The sequence below is a fragment of the Sinocyclocheilus rhinocerous genome, unplaced genomic scaffold (assembly GCF_001515625.1).
Source record: "Sinocyclocheilus rhinocerous isolate Xijiao unplaced genomic scaffold, SAMN03320098_v1.1 scaffold421, whole genome shotgun sequence".
Taxonomy (NCBI): Eukaryota; Metazoa; Chordata; class Actinopteri; order Cypriniformes; family Cyprinidae; genus Sinocyclocheilus; species Sinocyclocheilus rhinocerous.
In genome coordinates, this window is record NW_015656177.1 from 210,389 (window position 1) to 233,114 (window position 22,726).

At 38.2% G+C, this 22,726-nt stretch overlaps 2 protein-coding genes across 3 annotated transcripts in view; one reads left to right on the plus strand and one right to left on the minus strand.

Annotated features, from left to right (window-relative positions):
* Positions 1–10,722, minus strand: part of LOC107719800 (splicing factor 3B subunit 1-like) — a 24,799-nt gene extending 14,077 nt beyond the window's left edge. The window contains exons 1-10 of one of the 2 annotated variants that reach the window (XM_016527323.1): positions 10,639–10,722; positions 9,699–9,871; positions 9,495–9,596; positions 9,238–9,352; positions 4,979–5,058; positions 4,687–4,875; positions 4,304–4,541; positions 3,998–4,210; positions 3,774–3,895; positions 3,469–3,666 (exon numbers count right to left, since the gene is read on the minus strand). In XM_016527323.1, the coding sequence (XP_016382809.1) occupies positions 3,469–3,666; positions 3,774–3,895; positions 3,998–4,210; positions 4,304–4,541; positions 4,687–4,875; positions 4,979–5,058; positions 9,238–9,352; positions 9,495–9,596; positions 9,699–9,871; positions 10,639–10,666 (1,458 nt within the window). In that variant the 5' untranslated portion in view covers positions 10,667–10,722. Of the gene's footprint in view, positions 1–3,468; positions 3,667–3,773; positions 3,896–3,997; positions 4,211–4,303; positions 4,542–4,686; positions 4,876–4,978; positions 5,059–5,361; positions 6,945–9,237; positions 9,353–9,494; positions 9,597–9,698; positions 9,872–10,638 lie in introns of those variants that run through there. The other variant, XM_016527324.1, reaches the window with a different exon arrangement.
* A 1,305-nt stretch (positions 10,723–12,027) lies between these two features.
* On the plus strand, positions 12,028–20,585 carry LOC107719803 (coenzyme Q-binding protein COQ10 homolog B, mitochondrial-like). The gene is made up of 5 exons (XM_016527329.1): positions 12,028–12,152; positions 14,620–14,772; positions 17,578–17,770; positions 17,911–18,012; positions 19,207–20,585. Exons 1-5 carry the CDS (start codon positions 12,052–12,054, stop codon positions 19,372–19,374), a joined length of 717 nt encoding a protein of 238 aa, XP_016382815.1. The 5' UTR covers positions 12,028–12,051; the 3' UTR covers positions 19,375–20,585.
* The last annotated feature ends 2,141 nt before the right edge of the window (positions 20,586–22,726 follow it).

A 22,726-nucleotide genomic window follows, 5' to 3' on the forward strand; every position in this document is an offset into this window, starting at 1 on the left:
CGCTGGAAAACTAGATTGACTTTAGTAGTAAAATTGAGAATTTGTTGATCTACCTTCCACTCGAGCGGCAACCTCCCGCTCTCTCTCGTGATGCCAACAAGGAAGTGACTTAAACTGTAATTCATCAACTGGCCGCTAGAGGTTGGCTGCAAAAGGGAGTCAATCCCATAGACTCCCCATGTTAAAATGCCCAACTTTACAGCAGAAAAAAAACATGTTCACAGCCTGGTTCAAAAACTTATTTTGGTTTATATAGCTAATTCTGCCCTTCGTGACAACTGTGAGGGAGGTGAATTTTTTTATAAGTCATCCGTTTAAATTATATTAAGCCTTAAAATTCTGCATAATTAAGGGCGTGGCCACTTGAGTGACAGGTGGATTGCCGCTGCTGTCACCACTGTCGAGCTAGGTGGGCGTGGTTTCAGCAACCAGCTCCCGCCTTTTTGCCCATTTTCGATTATCCGGGAGTGACACACAGTGACGCGCTGCCAAGATGGCGACGGCCAGCTCTGCCCACTTTGAGCTTCAAAAACCTCTTCAGGAACCTACGGGTGACGTCACGGACACTACGTCCATGTTTTTATACAGTCTATGGTCTAAACACACATATCTGATTCCCCGCAGAACTCCCAATGCGAGGGCGACACATCTGCCCATCAAAATTGTGTTTTAATGCCGGTGTGCTGTATGCACTCGCACTTTATTGAGATAGAAACTTTATATTGGTAAGAAATTGTACATTCAGGAGCTGGTTTTCAACCCCTGCCCTGTGAATATTATAAATACAACAGCTAAACGCTACATTATATCTCTCAGCAATGAGGTGATAACTGTTTTTGTTATTAAACCAACAAGCTTCACTTGTTCGCAAGCTTCACACTCGCATTCTCTCTTTCTCTCGTTAATTCATTTGAATTCATTTCAATAAATATAATAAGCACTACTTTATTTTACTAAAGAATTCTACTTCTAACGAGCTGTAGATAAAATAGCCTAACAAATGAAAATTACCATTATTTTCTGTTATTTACATGTTCAGTCAGATTTTGTGCTGCGAAATGTTCATGCCAGCCATTGTCCATGCTGGCAAATAATCATGGCCACTCGACGTGAATTATATAAATAAATTTTAATAGCACGGCCATTCAAAACCCGAGGGTCTACCATGTGCACAGTAAAGCGATCACTTAGGGCTGGGCGATAATTCGATAACGATAATTATCGCGATATAATTTTCCTTGATTAAAACGATATGAAGAGTCCGATAAATGTTCGATATAATGTTTATGCGGCAAAAGCGGAACGAAACAGCGCGACTCATTTGAATCGCACCACACAGACCGTTTATCCGCTCGGATCAAAGTTTAAAATGCCGCGCAGTGCGAGTTCACTAGAGCAGATGCGTTTACTCAGTCAGAGCATTAAGCAGCGCTGTGAGATCCAGTGCTTGAATTCAGCGATGAACACAAATGACTCAGTGATTTAAACTAGCAGATTTTGTGCTGCGAAATGTTCATGCCATCCATTGTCCATGCTGGCAAATAATCATGGCCACTCGACGTGAATTATATAAATAATTTTAATAGCACAGCCATTCAAAACCCGAGGGTCTACCATGTGCACAGTAAAGCGATCACTTAGGGCTGGGCGATAATTCGATAACGATAATTATCGCGATATAATTTTCCTTGATTAAAACGATATGAAGAGTCCGATAAATGTTCGATATAATGTTTATGCGGCAAAAGCGGAACGAAACAGCGCGACTCATTTGAATCGCACCACACAGACCGTTTATCCGCTCGGATCAAAGTTTAAAATGCCGCACAGTGAGAGTTCACTAGAGCAGATGCGTTTACTCAGTCAGAGCATTAAGCAGCGCTGTGAGATCCAGTGCTTGAATTCAGCGATGAACACAAATGACTCAGTGATTTAAACTAGTTTAAAGCCAAACAGGAGAAACACTGTGTGCAACGATACAGTCAGAAGGCTTTTCAATCTACAAATCGCCATCATTTACCATGGACTTACTGTATTAACACTCACTGCACCATGGTATTGTGGCAGAAATTTGGGATATTCACACTGAAATTTATTAAAGGAGTAATGGTATATAATTGTAGTATGAATTTGTGATTAAGCTATAGAATGTGTGCATTTATACTGAATGTTTTTAGACTACTGTTTTTCATACAAATAGGCTACCTAAAAACCAGATAGTTATATTTTTACCATGGTATTGAGGTGCTATATGTGTGGTTTTAACTGTGTTTATCATGATTTAAATGTATGCTACTATGGGAGACCAATGCTTAATTTAAAAAAATAAAATAAAATAAAAATAAAACCTTGGTCAGAATAAATTTAACCATATAAAACTGAGGTTGCTACAATTTTTACAGATGTTACTGATTTTGATAATGAACAAAAATTTACCTCTGCATCCTAACTCAAGCTACTATCAAATGTGCATTTCTAAGAGACAAAAAGTGATATTATTATTATTATCATCAGGCAACCCAAACCGGTTTCTTGATTTGAAACAACATCACTCATTAGGACATGCAGAAACTAAGAAATAAATTTGTCTATTTTTCTATTTATTTTGTCAAGGAAAACTTTCACTTTGGAGCAAAAATCTGGCTTTAAACTTGAAAGAAATAAAGATTTGACATTTATCGTGATAATTTTTTGACCATATCGCCCAGCTCTACGATCACTGCAGACAATCCTTTTGGGCGGGAATTAATTTAAACAGATACTGAATCCATGCATTAAGACTTGCAGTGTAAATGCTGCCATAAAGACATGGAGGTGGGCTATTTTCTATCACCTAGGCAACCGTATATCAACATAAACAAGCCATATTTCAGCACCAGAACATTGTACAGACATGGGGGTTGGCTCTCTAGCAATCACAAGGAAGACCCTAGTAACTTCCTAGTGCCAAGTTTTACCACAGCATGCACCACTCACATTTTCTTCAAAAAAATGTACATATCTAATACGTATTATTCAAATTTATTTTTTTAATAAGAATATTAATAATAACAAGTATTATTATTATTTAAAATATTAAGGGCTATTTTCTATCACCTAGGCAACCGTATATCAACAAACAAGCCATATTTCAGCACCAGAACATTGTACAGACATGGGGGTTGGCTCTCTAGCAATCACAAGGAAGACCCTAGTAACTTCCTAGTGCCAAGTTTTACCACAGCATGCACCACTCACATTTTCTTCAAAAAAATGTACATATCTAATACGTATTATTCAAATTTATTTTTTATTTCTAAAAATATTTTCATAACTTTTAATAAGAATATTAATAATAACAAGTATTATTATTATTTAAAATATTAAATTTTAATACTACTTTAAAAGATGAACAATTATTTTTAAAAAGCATCCCGATATTCCCAGGTTTTCCACAACCCTGGGATTCCTGGTGTACAATGGACTCACCAGCAGTTTATCAAAGTACTGGATGTCATCTGGCTTGAGGAAGGGCAGGTTTCCAGAGGGCTGATCGTTGACTTGTTTCATAGATCTGTCCTCTGTTTGCATGTGGAAGCCAGTCATGCCTCCGATGGGGGTGGGGGTGGCCGCTAACTTACGGGCTGGGGTGCGGATGGGCACATAGCCTGCTGGTGGAGGCAGTACCTAGGTAAATTGGCAGATGAAAACCAGTTAACAACAGCAAAATATCAATAAATTGATTTTCAGTTAGAAAGAAAAGGTTTTCTGTAGATATTAACATGGTTACATACTTTGTATCCTTCTGGAAACATGGCATCGAGTTCATCATCAGTCAATGGGCGATTCCTCTCATCAATCTCTCGTTCCCAACGCCAAGCCTGCAGCTGTTCTGGGGTCATGCTCATCAGGTGACCTGTAAACATTGAAAACTTTACAGCAACTTCCACAAAATGACCCAAAAGAACAACACTGCATTTATATACAACAGAAACAACCAACAGTATCGGTCCAGTACCTGGAGTGGGTGTGGCCATATTCATAGCAGGTGTGCCAAGAGGGGTTTTTCCAGGGGTGAGCAGAGGAGTTGAAGAGCCCATCTGACTGGCTGGTGTTTCATCCCATCTCGACTTCCTCTTGCTTGCACCTGGGGTGGGCGTCTCACCCACTGACTCATCTCCTCTGTCTGTACGTGGAGTCTCAGCCCAGCCACTGCCATGACCAGGTGTCTCTAAAACACACAAAATAAAATTATTTCAAATCACTATGCTTTAAATACCTACTGTTAGTAAATGCACAACAAGCTGGACAGAAAATAAAAGACCTCTCTCTGTCTTTGGTGTCTCATCCCAGCGGTTCTTGCGCACACTGGAAGTGGCCCCTCCGTGGCCGGGAGTAGCATGTCCAGGGGTGTCTCGACCTGGTGTGGCAGCTCCAGCTGGGGTGTGGCTTGGTGTGGGCTCCCACATACGGGTGCTCGGAGTGGCTCCCGGGGTCTCGCTACCTTTGGCACGGCCAGGTGTCTCATCCCAGCGACTGTTGGAAGGTGTGTGTCCTGGAGTCTGAGTAAAGAGAAGAATAGGATTAGCAATATTACATATAATGAGCAATATATATCTGGCTTTTTTATTCAATTTAATTGAAGAAATAATATATCAAAATAATCGTTAGTTGCAGCCCTAGTGCTGTCAAAGAAAACTGACTCACATCAGAACCTCCATCTGCCTGGTCCCAACTGGACACTTTTCTGGGTGTGGTGTTGCTGGGGGTATGGTCAGCTGTCTGGTCCCAGCGTCGTTTGCGTTTAGCCCCAGCAGCCTGAGATGCAGCAGAGCCATTCACTGCTTTCAGCTCTCCAGATTTTGCTTTCTCTACCATCTGCAGCCTGATCTCTCTCTGGAGAAAACACATTGAATGTTTTAGTCAAACAGGAACATCTCGTAATTTACATTTCTTTAAAATCAACATTTCAGGTTTACTAAAAGTCAGTGTTAACTACCTCTTCTTTGGACAGATGCTGCTCCTTCATAACATCCATGTACGTCCTGACCTGCATCTTGGGGTCCGGTGTTTTGCCCCCTATGCGAAAGAGCACCAACAAGATGCGAGACGGTCAAGCCAAGTAAGTCTCAAAACCAACGTTTTCACACACAAAGCACTACAGTCAACTGTCCCTGAATAGATGGCCTTAAATGTTTAAATTACTATCCTCTCATAACACAAAACAACCCTAGATAATAAAAGCTAAGCACTCTTAGTATACAGTCAAACATTAAGAACAGGCAGGTACAAAGAGGTTTCAGTTGCTTTTAAGAGGAGATAAGGAGAGGATATAGCCATCACTGATGCAGGGTCCTGGGCTGTGCTCTCCAGAATACGTACACTTTCAGTGCCAAGGGTCCCTCTGCAGTCAGACTTCAACCGGCAGAAAAGAAGCCTAGAAAATTTCTCTTTACCATTAGTAACACTTTGGAAAAGGGTTTGAACTCACACACACAATAGCATACCACCTGTTCTGCTCTTGTAACTCATTTAAACACAAATAGGGGAAAAACCACTTTGCAAAATTGTAAAATAATTTATTGTACTATAAGTGTTGCAGCCAGAGACACTGAACACTTTGGGGAATTCTAATAAAATCTTAATTTAAATCAGAAACAAGTTAACTTAAAATGCACATTTGTGCATACTTGTGCATCTGGTTTCATTAAAAAAATATACATCTATGATGAATTGGTATGAAAAGTTAAAATGGGAAAGGAGGACATGAAGTTGAGAAGAGAAAATTTGTCCTTGATGAGGCTTTAAAACAATATACAACTTCAAAAAAAAAAAAAAGTTTCATGAAACCATTATGGATTCCCCTGAAAGACCCTCTGGCCACACACCAGAGCAAAACTACCAACTACGGTCTTGATTTATCTGATAAACACGCTGCTTTTTCTTGACCATAACCTACACAGGACGAGTTGCTGCACCCTTAAGAGAGTGCAGACAGGACTGGCATAGCAGTACTGCTGTAGGAGAGAAATTAAGGACAGTTAGTATGGGCCTGTGGAATCTTGGTACACAGATTCTTCAATAGATATATCTCTATTTTATGATAATAAAATAGAAATATATTTACACAACAGTTTTGTAAAGCTTCCTCTGTCTGGGACTACATGCAAGATGTTTTGCCTGATCCAGAATCAATTCCCTCCCATAATCTGACCCCGACTGATGCAGTTTGAGTGCGTGCAGCCTGTTGTAACACGTTCTGAAGTTCCTAAACTCCTTGCTAATTTGTACTGGTATGAGCACCCACAGGCCATAGGTTTAAAGATAGTAAAATGGCTGGAAAACATTTTATGGATGTTCAATTTGGCTTCACTAGGATTTGTACAAACTACAACCGGGAAGCACAGTAAATTGTAAAGTTTGTCCACAGGCGGCTCAAGATTATTTAGAGTCCCACTCTTTTTGGGAATATTACTGATTTTGACACATCATGGGTGTCTAGCCAACATGCCATTGGGCAAATATATAGAGTATATTATGGAACAAGAGAAAAGTGAAAAGAAAACTGACAGTAACTGCTCAACGATGTACACTGCAGCCTCTGGCATTATTAAACTTAAAAATGTATGTGTTTGAGGTGTCTGACTATTGTATTGCCTGTTTCACACACACACACAAAAAAAAAAAACATTAACCCTTCGAACAACACACCTACCTGCAACCTATGTCCTGATGGGACAAATGAAACCACCCAATCAACTGTCTCCCAAAACCTTTGCTGCCCAACTCATTTAAAACTCTGAATCAAATATAACTGGTTCTCAGCACACCCCAGTAAACGATTTATGTCTTACGGAGTCTTCAGGGCTCAACACTAAGGATTTTTTCTACTGGCCCAGTTGGGCCAGCCCAGTGGTTTAAATTTTTACTTGCCCTGCCAATATTTTCACTGGCCCTGCCACAAAAAATAAAAAAACTTTCTAATATCTAATATTCTAATAGATAAGCTTATATGACACTAAGATTTTAGATGCCAATTAAATTTGACAATTTTCAATTAAAATTTCGATACCACAGCAAAAACTACTAGCCTAACAAATATAAAGTTCAAACATTATTAAAGACAACTGAACAGTCAGTAAATAAAAACAAATGAACAAATTACAAACAATAGCACAACTGAATATCTAGAACAAAGATACAAATGAAATGATGCTTTAGGAAAAACTGCAGATGTCTGACAGCAGGTGGAGCTTCTGGAACAGCAGCATAGAGTGTTTCCTTGGTTACCACTAGTGCTGGGCGGAATACCGGTTCATACCGAATACCGGTGTTTATTTTTGTTATGATATGAATTTTTAAAATACCGCAATACCGGTATATGTCACTTAAACAACGTTCGGAACGCAACACTGTTTGAAAGGGGTCCCTTTTCACTGTTACACTGTGGTGAGAGAACAGCTGTATGTACTAAGCATGGAAATTCCGAAACTGAAGCTGTAGAACTAATAGAACGTGATGACACAGAAGAACTCATCCACAATATCCACATTGACCGCCACAAATAGCACTAGATTTAGCAACTTTCAGACCACTTTAGCGGCTTTTTTTCCATAGAATATATATACTGACAAACCTAGTGACTTTTTTTGGATAAACCTTAGCTATGGTTCAGTTGGAAGATTTCGAAATGGAAAAAAAAATACCGTCATGTACCGTGAAACCGGTATAATTTTGAAAAATACCGTGATATAAATTTTTGGTCATACCGCCCAGCACTAGTTACCACTATAAACAAAGTAGCACTGTGCTTATGAACTTTAAATGCATTACACAGAGGCAAATGGGGGGGGGGGAAACGCCATGAAAACTTTTCTTTAGACAGTCAGTTCCCCACAGAGATACATTCGTATAAACCCCCAATTCATTATTTAGGATTTTCTTCCAATATTTCGTACATTGTGAACAGTGATCTTGCTCTGCTTGTAGGGCTGCACGATTAATCAAAATTAAAACACAAAGGCGATAAATCACGATTAGGCAGAAGCTGAGATTGTCATGCGTGTCTTTCAGTGAAGCATGGTTCTGTAATCAGCAGTAAATCTCCATCTGAAGGCCAGAGGGTGCTCTCACGCAGAAACTCCAAATACGCCCGCAGAAGAAATCCAGGAAATCCCTATAGCGGTTGCTGAATAATCAGAAGATTTAACTGCTTTCATAATCGCAGAACGATTTCTTCTATTTCATTATCACGCGATTATGAACGTGATTTTGCGTAGCTTGTCAGTGAACTACGGCTCTGTGTGGTAAATGCTGCTCAATCTGAAAGCACGTGCTGGAGATCTACTACTGATTACAGAACCGGCTTTACTGACAAGATACGAAGGACAATCACATTCGATTAATCGTGCAGCCTTATCTGCCTGCTACAGTATTTTCCCCTCTTTGCGTCCATCTTCAGCATCTCTGTCCTCTGTTAACGGCCGTTTACACACTTCGTAATATTTCCACATAAATGACATTTTGGAAAATGATTGCAGTGCAGTTTGTGTGCAAGCCCGGAACAGAAAACGGTTGAAATAAACAAAAAATGGCCAGTCGACCGGTATATCTGTACTACACTGTATAAATTAAATAGGCCTATAGATTAATCATTTTTAAAGCTACAAAGTTACTCACCAACAGTGTTGGGAGTAACGCATTACAAAAGTAATAATATTACAGTAGTATATTACCTAGTAATATATAATGTATTACATTTTGGAAGTAACTTGCCCAACACTGCTCACCAAGGCCAGTATTTTGACATTTTCGTATGTATTTGTCAGTTCAAGCGCAAGACGTGTCTCTCTGTGCGCTCTGTACACACAGAACAGTGCGCGAGTACTGAATGGAGTTGTCTTTCGCGTCTTGCTTCAATGCTTTAAAATCGCTTTGAATTTTTAAATTATCAAGGCTTAAAAACACATGCAAATGATAAACTTTCGTGGCGACACAGCAGTGGCCTGATCGGGCCAGTGACAAATTCCTCGACTGTCCCAAGTTTCTTTCACGCTGACCCCGGGCTATCGGGCAGTCCTTATTGTCGAGCCCTGGTCTTACAGGTCAGTTGAATCCAGGGAGCAAGTTGTTGGGTGGTGTTCGAAGGGTTAAGCAACAAAAAAACTGGTCTGGACCGGAACCTCATGGGCAGAGTAAATACTGATCGGCATTGACAGATAAAATAAACTGAGAGGAGAATGGTGGTGTAAAATTTACCATCAGCAAATGGATCGTGACGCTCTGGGGAGATGATCATCTTTTGTCTGCGTTTCTTGTACTCGTCCTCACGGTCTGAAATCTTCTGTGGTCTGTGTTCAGCAAAGGGATCATACTGCAGAAAAAAAAAGAATCTTGTATGATCACAGTTCTCTTTTATACCCTTCCTCAAATGCATTTGGGAAACACATACAAAATTGAAGCTTCATTAAACAAAAAATGATTGGAACTTGGAAGATATAACATCTGTTAATTACCTGCTCATCTGACTGAGGAATGGAATTGAGTATTGCAACCGGTGCATGATATCCTGGTTTCTTCTGTCCAAGCAGACTTGTGGATGAATCTTCATCATCATCCTGAAATAAAAATATTTGGGTTCAGAAACTCCTTCATGCAGTACTTACACATGCTGACATAGGCTCCTCTAAAACTATTTAAAGTATTATGCTATCACTTACATCTTCCTGCTCGTTGGCAGCAATTGAAGTCACATATCCAGCAAAGCGGCTGTCACTGCCTCCGTAGATCTCCTGGTCATAATATCCAGTGGAATCAAGCCCAACCCCCTGCTCAGCTCCCTCCACCAGGGCGGCTTTCATCCCCTGGATTTCCAGGATCTGAGCCTCAATGTCTAAGTAAAAAATACAACAACCAGAGATCAGAATCCTAAAATACCTATAAACAGGCGAGTGATAATTCATATATGCCTCATTTATTACATAAACACACAAATACAGAAGTTACACTCAATCAAGAATTGAAATACAATTCTCCATGGTCCACTAGTACAAAAAGGTAATATAACAATATATAAAAATATAACATAAATAATAATAATATAAACACTTCGTTAGAGGGGCGAGAAACAGGACAATTATCCACACACGTGAGTGTTTACATAAGCACGGTAAACAAACAGACAATGAATACAATTCATAATTTTAAAGAGAGATCGCTCAATTTTTATAAAGATAAAGATAAACGACCTTACAAAGGTAAAGTGATGGTCTGTGTTCGCCTGCATGTTTGCAACGCCATTTTGCTTTCAATACGTAAGTATTTAACCAGCGTAACATTAAAACTCTATGTAATAAAAACAGAAAATTGCTTATCGACTAAAGCGTATTTCTGCAAATGAATGTTACAAATAACTCTGCTATAAATCACAATACAAATCTCCGGATATAATTTGTTGATATTTCTCTTGTGCGCCACGACTAGGTTTAATTCAACGATCAGACGCCATATTCTATTCACAGCCTCAAACTGGCCTAATTCTACTTTTTCTCGCTAATTCCACTTCTTAGGACTAGAAAAGAACAGATACCCCAACTGCAATGTAGACATGAACGACAAAATCTGATATATTCTTCAATAAACTTTGAAAAATGAATTTACCGTCATGTGTTTTGGCGATCTGCGCCATTTTCGTGCTGTTGTGTGAGCCTCAGTACCGGAAGGCCTTTGACTGCACATCCGATTCCACTGCGCTCACGAGAACGCGCAGGCGCATTCCCGCGGCACAAACAATGCGCATGCGCACAGCACAAAGACTAGGCGTCAACACTACTGGCAAATGTCAACACTTTTTAGTTTACCCCCCGCTCTGCTTGAGAAATGTAGCTATAGTACAGTAGATTTCGTAAGATTTCTTTGTACGTGCATTGTTAGAGGCTCCAAGATACAGGTTAACTTAATTAATGATTTAAAATCCTCAAAGTTTTCTTGTCTCCAGTCACATTTTCTTGGTCAAATAAACATTACGCACACTATCAGAAAAAGCAAAATAAATAAATAAATTGTATTTTATATTTTACATTAACAGTGTAATCAATATTCTATTTATTAAAGCCAATATGAATCTAACCAAGTTAGTGTTTTTAAGTATTTTACATTTATTCTAAAAAAATAACTCAAGGCAGTAACAATTTAAACAATATATTTTTTGTGAACTTATGTTCAGTTATTCTTTTTAATAGTTAACTTTTAACTATTCTTGATTTTTTTTTCGGATCATCAGTCATCAAAGCTCAGTAAATATTGGTCACAGACTCAGAGATTTACTTTAAATTTCACCAAGCTGATAACACTAAAAACTCCCACAGATCATGTTTTCATGCCATTTTAAGTCTTATTTTGACGTAACAAAGTGATTATATCGAAGTGGGAGCAAGTGTGTGAAGCAAACCAAGTATCTCGATTATTCCTAATTAAATAAAGGTGAGGTCAGAAATAAGCATTTGTTTTTATCAACAAGCGGGAGACCACTCACTTTGGAAAATACATTGTTGGAAAACATGTTCCAAACTGAATCAGGAGTAACGTATATTTTAATAGCAATTTCAGTTATGTAATGGCAAGCAGTCTAAGTCAGTTTAGATCAGCAGTTTTTTTTCTTTCACAAGAGATATAATAAGGGACATACATTTGCATTTAAAACTAAATAAGGTATTTCTTCCAAACCTTTTTTTTTCTCCAACGTATTTTATCCTTTTCAAACTTATTAATGCTTTTACATTGTGTCCTCAAACAAATTTAGCTTTAACCTTTACTAACTATGCACTGTAGGTCGCGCAGCCTGGGCAACCCAATCCCGCATCCCGTGACAATTCTGCGCACACAAACCCTCTTCTCAATTAAAACGTTTACGTCAGTAGGCTCACTATGTGACGGACGGAAGACTGAACCAATCAGAGGCCAAGAAAAGCAACCTCAGCCAATGAGATCCTAGGGCGGGTCTCCAAGAAGGCTGGTCTTCGGCACGGGAAAAGAGTTCTCGACGGGGGGAGGCGAAAAAGAGGTGAAGTGAAGATGGCGAGAGGCTCCCGGTGTTTGAGGAGAGCGGTAGCTGAGTGTATCAGAAACTTACCGTCCACAGCCAGTCGAGAAACACCGGGCAGGAATGGAGTGAGGTAATTAACGACGGTTTCATGTTTCGTACTGTCTATGTGCGCTTATGTGAAGATCGAACTGATTAGTGAAGTAACTCGCGAGCTGCTTACGTTAGTTGGACGGTTAGTTTCGCTCTTACAAGTGGAGCGAATTTAAGGCAAACTTGACAACTTTGTGTCAATAAAGCCTTTATTTATCATCCAACAGTGTATTAAAACTTATGACGTGCTCAAATAAACGTGTAAAAAACAACAACAACAACAAAAAAACAAAAAACCTAACTTTAGGAGTGGGTGGGAGGGAGTCACATAAATGGTTGCCAGATAATAAGTGACAGTGGCAAGGTTAAGATATTATGTAATTGACCAGGCGTATCTGTTAAGGGCTTTTCTTATTTTTTGAATTACTTTTTATCAGCTTCATACAGCTGGCGTTTATTCAGATTTATTTGTTTATTTATTTAATATCGCTTTAAACTCAGATGCAACCAAATGCTTTTAAGGGGAAATAACAAAAATGTAGGACTTTAACTTTTTTGGAAAAGCTGGTCACCAACTGCATACAGCTGGTGTTAATTCAGATTTATTTATTTAGTTATTTATTTAAGATAGCTGCAGATCAGATACAATCTGATGATTTTTATTAGGGTAATGCCAAACTAATTTTTGGCACCCATCGTGTACATATATAGTGCAAACATCGTATAGTGTGTATAGTACAAACGATTTCATTAGCAATTCTTTTCAAACACCTTTGCAGGTATGTGTTTAGAGGAGTCTGCGTCATATGTGACATCACAAGCTGAGCTGTGACGTTTATCACCTGTGGCTAGGGATGTGGTGTACCCCTACCAAGTGCTGACCAGCCAAATGCTATAACTGCTTGGCGTAAGGCCATGTCAAGTGTCTGATGGTGTCTGTTCCCTCACTGTCGGCTGTCATAGTTACACCATGCTTGACAGCTCTTGGCAGCGCTTGTGCCGACATGAATGAATTTGGCTGCAACTCTTTCCATTGAGGAGATATTGTGCCATTTATAGAGCAAAGCCTCATCCCCTTGCGTTTCAGATATGTGTGTGTGTGATTGATCCGACACATATTAATGGGATGGAGTGTTACTACTGCCCTTGATTTGGTTGTGGTGGTCAGTGATCATGCTTTGCTTATGATTTGTGTCTTGACAAATGGAGGGCAGGTGAACATGTCATGGGATGCCTATTGCCTATCCTATATTTCCTTTAACCCTGGTCCTGCCGCATGAATGCACTACTCCATAAAGTTTTGTAGTTAATGATGAACTGTGTGAATCAAGAAATACACTTTCTAATGCACAGCAGCTTGTATTGTGGATTGCTTGTGTGGTCTAATTCGTAAGGCTGGTTGCATCACAGTTGGCTTTTAAAGCTCCTCTTTAGCATTTCAAAAGCTTGTCATTCAGAGCCTCTGCAAATTCAATTAGCCAGTGCATAACAAAGAAAACAATACAGAAAACCCTTAAATCCTACATTTTTACAAACTATTGTGCATATAAAATGTACACAAAGGTGTCATATAGAGCATTGCATGTAAATTCTATGCAACTACATCTAGGCAACACATACTTGTTATCACATGCTGTCTGCATTTTAGAAAGGTTTCTGTTAACTTAGCTGTTGTTGACAGCTGTCGTTAGCCAGCTCAAATCTTCAAACATAACAATATAATGTGTCTGATAAGAATTAGGCCTATAATATAATTTAACAATTGTACAGTTGTATGTTAGGGATGCCTCAAGTTTAGTAGAGGATGTGCGTATTGTAGTGTTTCTTACAGTATTCTGTTTTATATATAAAAAAATTTTTTTTTAATTAAAATAATAATTTTTACAGTTTATTATAACATATGAACAACTAGTCATTAAAAATACTGATTTAAGTTTCACCAACACAAACTTTATTACACAAAACTTGATTCAAGTTGAGACAGACATCACTGAAAGTCATGATAACTTGCAGTTCAGTGAGTGTGTTTATTCAATGAAGGATTCGTCAGACTGATTCAAACTGGTAGTTCAAAAGTTTGTGAGTCTTACTGAACTGCCTCAAAAGAGTTGTTTCATGAAGTGGAGTGGTTGCACTATATGTTCGTGTGCGGCCCACAAAGGACGACTCCATAGAAACTTGGCAATTTTGCAGTAGTCTAGTCTATTTTAGTCTGAAAATGCATGTTATTGGCTTTAGATTAAGGCCAAAGAGTAATTTTTACTAATCCTCTGGAAAATAAAAAGCTTTGTCTTAATTAAGAGTCCTAATCTTGTTAATTGCACACAGCTATCTGTGTGGTTCATAGGTTCTATCTGCTCTTATCTGACTCCTAGGAGACATCTGCTATCTTAAGACATCCAACAAGCAAATAGGGCCTAAATCATTGCACTAATCATTACAAGTACACAAAGTCTTGTACAGTGTCTATGCTGTTGCTGAATGCTTTCACCCTGTTTTGTCAACAGATATCTGTCTTCATGTGGGATTCTGATGACCCGGGTGCCGCCCCTCTTCAGGGCTGTGTCAGGTCGTGCTGTGGTGGCTCCAGCCAGGAGCTTCTTCAACCTCTCTGAGTCCTTCAACAAGAGAAAGGAGTACTCTGAAAGACGTATTATTGGGTATGTTCCCAATAAAGTTGGATATGGTGCGCGATCTGTTACTATTTTTAATTTGTAAAAAAAGGTTAAAATTCAATGGGCTCAGGGGAGGCGAGATACGTGGACTCCCGCTGTAACTTTACCTGCTGGTTTTGTTGAAAAAGTAAACAACTCACACACTTAGATATAAGCACTTTACGTCAAACTTAAAATGGCATGAAAACATGATCTGTGGGAGTTTTTAGTAATCAGCTTGGTGAAATTGAAAGTAAATCTCTGTGTCTTTGACCAATATTTACCGAGCCGATGACTGATGATCCCAAAAAAATTTCAAGAATAGTTAGAAGTTAACTATTAAAAAGAATAGCTGAACATAAGTTTACAAATAAAATACATTGTTTAAATTGTTACTACCTTGAGTTATTATTTTGGAATAAATGTAAAATGCTTAAAAACACTAACTTGATTAGATTCATACTTGGCAAACCAAGTATGTATATATATCCCGATTATTCCTAATTAAATAAAGGTTAGGTCAGAAAGGAGCATTTGTTTTTATCAACAAGGTCGTGCTGTGGTGGCTCCAGCCAGGAGCTTCTTCAACCTCTCGAAGTTCTTCAACAAGAGAAAGGAGTACTCTGAAAGACGTATTATTGGGTATGTTCCCAACAAGGTTGGATATGGTGCACGATCTGTTCCTATTTTTAATTTTTATTGAGGCCCATGATTACTTTAGTCCCGGTGTCCCTGCAAATGTTGTTTATGTAACAGGGCATGGGAATAATATCTGGTGTCAGCTTTCTAGATATCTGGGGTTATTGGAGTATAGATCAGTAGCGGTTACACACGTCATCACAAGTTACTTGGGAACCACTCCTGAAGCCTGAAATTTTAGAGCAGAGGTGCTCAGTTCAGATCAGCTGTCCAGCAGAATTTTGCTCTAACATTAATACAGTGCATGTGCACATACAGAATTTGATGAACTTGTCTATATTCTATGAAGTATGTTCTATAGGTATGCAGATGTAATCCATAAATGCATTCCCGGACAAACTCATTTGACCTATGACACACTAACAACAACCAAAACAACTCACTTGGGTGTTGTTAAACAAGTACTTAAACTTGAAATGAACCACCTAGTTCACAGTTCTCCCCCTTTTCAATTAATTATATTTGCTTATTTTAAAATTTTATGGTTCCTTCGTGTATTTATTAAATGTGATAATTTCCTTGTCCTTATGTAATAGTAAAATATCCACTTGCACACTTCAGACTCTGACATGCAGTATGTTATCCGGGTTTTTTTGCATACAGTGTCAGAGAAAAGTGTGCATTTTCTGATGCAGTAATAGTCTTCAAGAGCAGGATTGCAACTATTCTTGTGTAGCTGATATTTAATTTAATTTACCTCTGTATCCTTAACATTTAGTGCTCAAGCTAATTCCTATTTGTCTTTAGTTCTTCCTCAGAAGCCTTGTTATAGCATCCTTGTAAACATGGCTTCATTTTCAGGTGAATGATGAGCCCAGACTGCCAAGAATTATGTAGATGCCAGTTAATCAGATCGAAACTGATGGTTTTTGGACTATGATTGCCATGTTCGTGTGTGGCACACATGAGACGGTCATTGAGTGGATTATAGGTGGTCGGTGGTCATATTGTCTAGAACAGGGCTGCCCAAACTCGGTCCTGAAGGGCCGTTGTCCTGCAGAGTTTAGCTCCAACTTGCCTCAACACACCTGCCTGTAAGTTTCTAGTATGCCTAGTAAGAGCTTGATTAGCTGGTTCAGGTGTGTTTAATTGGGGTTGGAGCTAAACTCTTCAGGACACCGGCCCTCCAGGACCGAGTTTGGACACCCCTGGTCTAGACTGAGAATAGGTTGGAAATAGATTCTACAGGAAGGTGGATCTCTTAGAGGCACAGTGTTGGTAACCAGAAGGTTGTAAAGAGTGAACCCCATTCCTACTGTGCCCTTGTTCAAGGCACTGAATCCTACATTACTTTAGGAGAAAGTCCTTGTAATAAATGTACCATCAGTACTGATTCAGTAGCTTTGGATAAAAGTGTGTACTGAATAACTACTTGCATATCCAGGAACAGAACTGAGCACCTATGTAGTCAGGACCATTTTGAAAAGATCATATTATATGGATTGTGAGTGTTTTCTATGAAAATTTGATCTTATCTGATATCTTTAACTTGAAGGTCTTAAAATGCTCCAAAATGAGACCTCGATACTTAAGATATGTCCATGTTTACCTCTGTTGGACCCTGTGTACACAAAGCTGACTGTAAACAAACAGTGTTTGACCTTTCTTCTGTCTTGATTCCATTGTGCAGTGGCGTTCAGCAGTGAGTCAATCCCACACTGATATAGAGTGCTGTGATATCTGATTGGTTGGCTGAATCGACCATCAGAAACTTTTCAGTGACAGCACTAAATCCATTCTCAACTTTAGCACCAACCTTTTGTTGACTCCAAAGTTAAATTAATAAAAAAAGGTCATTGCACTCTTCATACTATAACTGCAGTCTGTGGTGTGGCGTAATGACTAAAGCTTAGGGCTGGTAATCAGAAAGTTTATGAGTGATCACTATTGTGCCCTTGAGCACTTAACCTTGGCTTACTCCAATGTATTCAGTGTACTGTAAGTCACTTTGAGTTAAAGTTTCTGCTGAATGACTACTTACCAGATTAGAAAGATCCTACCCCCTAAGAAGTCTACTCCCAATACAAAAATGAAATAATTTGTTGTTAATGTCATTTGCACATAGGACATTATTGTATTATCTTGGCTAACTGTCTTTTCTGTGGCATGCAGGTACTCAATGCAAGAAATGTATGAGGTTGTGGCCAAAGTAGAAGACTACCTGCTGTTCGTGCCCTGGTGCAAGCGCTCAGATGTTATATTCCGCCGCTCTGGATTTTGCAAGGCCAAGCTGACTGTGGGCTTTTCTCCTGTGGTAGAGAATTACACCTCCCTCGTTACTACAGTTCGCCCTCATTTGGTTAAGGTATATACATCAATTATAGTGGATCTGTTTTATGGACTGATGGCAGACCAATACTTTATAATACTGTTAATAATATTAATCTAGTGTATGAGCTGAAAGTTGTTTTTAACAGCATTGTTTTTTATTTTTTGCATCTTAAGGCATCTTGCTCTGAAGGAAAACTTTTCAATCACCTGGAGACGGTGTGGCGCTTCAGCCCCGGACTTCCTGGCTACCCCCGTACATGCACCCTTGACTTTGCTGTGAGTATTACAAGCACAGTCTGGTTTATCATGCGGTGTATATTTAAACTTTAATATTAAATATTAATATTAAGTATATTTAAAGGGATAGTTCACCCAAAAATGAGAATTAAGCTACACCTATGTCATCCGCTGGAATGCCACTCTCTCGTGAACACGTGTACGGCAGTTAGCGGAAGCTAGAGATTACGGTTTATAAAGTTTTAAATATAGATAGTTTTCTTACACAAAGGCATCGATTCACTTCAGAAGGCCTTTATTAACCCCCGGAGCCGTGTGGAGTGCTTTTTATGATGGGTGGATGCACTTTATTTTACTTCAAAATCTTGACCACTATTCACTGCCATTATAAAGCATGGAAGAACAAGGACATTTTGTAATATAACTCCGATTGTATTCATCTGAAAGAAGAATGTCATATACACCTAGGATGGCTTGAGGGTGAACTGTCCCTTTAAGTGTGCTTGCCAAGACTAATACTAGTGCTCATACTTAAAGATCATCCAAAAATGAAAGTTTTGTCATCTTTTACTTACCCAAGCCATAAGACTTTTGTTCATTTTTGAAATACAAATATTTTTAATGAAACCTTCTCACGTATCATGCAAGTACGTTTGAGCTTAAGAACCGGTGAGGTTTGAATTCCACTCACCTTTTCTTATATTTCAGAAAAGTAAAGATTTTTAAGCCTGGAACCTCCTTTGAGATGAGCCATAACATTTATGAATTACAACATTTGATTCAAATCAGAAATTATTTCTAACTAATTTTTAAAAAGACTGAGTAGGTGGCTTTTATTATGAGGAAATAAAAGATTACTCATCCCATGAAGCATTACTAATACTGTAAATGAATCAGTTAGAGTTTTGTGTCTTGATTATGCTATACTACAAAAACACACTGCTTGGAAGATTTAATGGTAACATCGACTTTGCTGCAATGCTGAAACGAGATCCTCCAATCAGTTTCATTGCCTCTGGAGTTTTAACTGTTTATAAGTCATCACACTGACTTTCACACAAGCTTGTACTGCCATTTAACAACCTCAGAGCTTATGTTAGGTCTGTCTTGAAAGGCTTATGGGTTTTACTTATGGAAGCCTAGGTTTATAAATGTCAAAGTGAGACTGTCTGGGAATCAGTTTTTCAGCAAACTTCTGCCAAATGTTCATTCCCTGCTTCTGTCTGTTCCTAGATTTCCTTTGAGTTCCGCTCGCTCTTGCATTCTCAGTTGGCTACTGTTTTCTTCGACGAGGTCGTGAAGCAGATGGTGTCGGCCTTTGAGTGGCGGGCGTCCAAGCTGTATGGCCCGGAGACACAGATCCCACGCGAACTGATGTTCCATGAGGTCCACCACATGTAGTTCATTCCGCAGCTTCAGATGGATGGGGGAGGGGTTGTTGTTCAGGGAACTGGGGGTTTTATTAAAAACATACATTTAGAGTATTACAAAGACAGTTGAGAGATCAGGGGCTCTGTGTGCCTGAATATCGTCAGTGCCTGGTCCAAACAAACCAGTTGATTTAAATTTTTTCTATGCTAAACAAAACATATGTGACTGGATATTTTCATGGAGGGCTTGATTGTGCCCACTGAGCCCTGCTCCACTACCTCCATGTTAACTTTTTAAAACCCATTATCAGTATGGCACTTTGAGCCGTATTTTTAACATGAGGACCTTGAGATGCTTTTTAAAACAGCTGCCAAAAACCATAACGGCTTCATGAATGGCACAATAGACAAAGGTCATGGGTTTCTTCGAAAGGACATTATTTTGAGGTATTTTAAAGTGCATTATGGAAAGATACACAGTTTATATGACAGGTGAGTGATGTATTTATTAAAAAGCTTTTAGGTGATCCTTTAAGATTTCAAGAAAGGGATGAGGAGACTCAGCTTGAGTGCATGTGTCACGCGCAGAAGACTGACTGTTGCTGCAGCACAAATGCACAAAGTGCTCTCAGGGTATCAAGGCTACACACTGGACTCAGGTCTGTTGTATTCTTGCATACCAGCACAAAAAAGGGCTTGAAAAATAAACGCTGAGAGGTTGGAAAACCATGTCCCTTTCACCAATTTTGCGCAGTTTAGTTCGGGCAGTGGCACTCCAGTTCACTCCTCAGATGATTTTAAGTGTCCAGATTAAAGACAGCTTTTCTCTCCTAGAGGTGTGCAATATATTTGTATGTTGTTTTTAACAGACTGCTCACCCATCTACGATATCCACTGCTTCTAAAAGGGCCCAAACTCGCAGCGAACCTTTCCCAGACCTCTCATCTGATTGTAGTGAGGTATCCGTCGACACAGACCTTTAAAGATTCCAATTCATACACTGCTCGCTTTCTCGTGCTTACTGCCTTTTACAGAGAAGGTTGCATATTATTTATCATTATCTTAAAAACATGTATGCGAGTATCCTGTATTTATTTTGGTTATGGGTTAACCACGTGTACATATCCAATGTAAGACCACAGACTAAACTTTAGTGTACAATTGAGCTACAAAAAACAAATGGATAATCTTTTTTTTTTTCTTTCTTTTTGGGATCTCTTCTTTTTGTTTGTTTGTTTTAATCGAAGTGTTTTAATGAGCGTGTTGTGGGTGAATATATATATATCCTGCCTGCATGGTTTATAAACTATTTTTATATGTAAAACCTAGCCTTGTGTGTGTTTGTTTATCAACCTCTGGTTCTGACTAGTTTCCACACTTAAAATAGGGTGATCATGTGAGAAATAATATTAGAAGGCTTCCGAGTAACCTGTGTTATGACCCCTAGTGGCCAGTGACAGTTCTAATTAACATCTCTACAGTATGCTGCCTACTATTTTTATTTTAAAAGTATGTAAAATTTCAATTAATTATGCAGTGGTGTAAATTTCATCCTGTAGCATTTAACATTTGTCACCAGTGAGTGCTGAACAGTTACCAGAAATAGTTATTTTGCATTGTTACAGAATAATTTCTGAATTTCTATTATTATTGCACAAAACATGCATACTGCTCACAGTATACAACTTGAAGAAATACTATATAATACTAAATTAATATTATTATTGTCATTCCAAAACAGCAATTGGACCAAATGTATTAAGCTGAGAGAAGTTTTTTTGTAATCTGTAGGAACACACATTCATAAAGTATTATTATTGGTAACTGATTAGACTTAGAGAAAGTTATTAAAACTCTTTTAAATGCTCCGTTATAATGCTTACTGATCATTAATGTACATTCAGATGTAAAGTTATGAGGATAAATATTATAACAATTTAAGTAACTTTTCAATTTTAATATATTTTAAATTTAATACTGTGGTGGCAAAGCAGAATTCTGATGAATTTTCAATGTTTTGATGAATAGAAATAAAAAAAAAAGGCATTTTTTAAAACATATATATCTCTTTACTGTCACTTTTAATCCATTAAAAGCATGCATGCTGGAAATTTTTTTTTAAAACAAAACTATTTTCTTCATCTTTATTGTCAGCAGATCCTTTAGATACAACAATTCATTGTGACCATGTGCTGTCAGGTTCTAAAAAGGACAAAAAAGTATCATAAAAATAAGTTCATGTTTCATACATCTTTGCGTGATGAGCAGCCAATCATTTTTGTCATACACTGGTAATTTCACCTTCACAGTAGCTTGCAAATCAAATGTTGCCTCTACAGTGTTGCCTCTATCACTTTTAGGTGAACATTTACTTAAACGATAAAGTGTTGCTGAATTACTCACATCACCTTAATTGTCAACAAGTCAAGGATCAACATGAAATCAGAATCAACCTATTTCTTAACATGTTCCTGGTCGTATCGGTGCATATTATAAAGGAACACATTTTTGGCTTTGTAATAGTCTAAATGTAACTCACTTAACTTCTAAGATGATTCCAAGGCCTTTTCAGACATTACCAAGGCTGCTGATGTTTCAAGAGGAGTAGTCTGGTATGAAATGCCCACTTTTCACAATCCAATTAATTCTCAAAAATCAAGGCTCGGCCTTAGTTATGAGTGCCATTTTGTCGAATTAATGATAAGACGTGACAATGATAAATGTCATTAGTCAATAGTCAGGCTATCACTACAATAATCTGTCACCGTTTTAGGTTGATTTATACAAATATTTTTTAGTATAAGGTCTTCCTAAGAAAGCCACTGATTGGCTAAGACATCAATGGGACGAAACTCATTTCTTTGTGAACACTGAATTTTATTAAATAAAAAATACAGAATTAATGAATAAATTGTACAAAACTTTGTCGAATGATTATTGTTGCACATTCATAGAGAATGTAGCTTCAAAAAACAAACAAGTAATTCTCTTAATGAACAGCATTCAGCATTAAACACTATTCTGTACCACTACTCAAAAGTTACATCTTTAGAATAATTTCACACTAATTGTATTCAATATTTTGTTGGGCATACACTTGTGTGGCTGTTGTAAAAACCATCCCTCCACTCAACATTCTTACCAAACTCTAGTCTTGACCAAAAGATGTTCAACCCCTAGATTTTAAAGGAACAGTTCACCCCAAAAAATGAAAATCCTGTCATCACACAATATGATACTTTGAAAAAAAAAATTCTCCAATGCTGTTCAGTGTTGGTCCAATGTTGTTTTGGACCACTCTGACTTTCAAAATATAATATATAGTGTTTCACAGAAAAAAACAGAGGTTTAAAAAAACATAAGGGTGAGTAAATGGCAGGTTA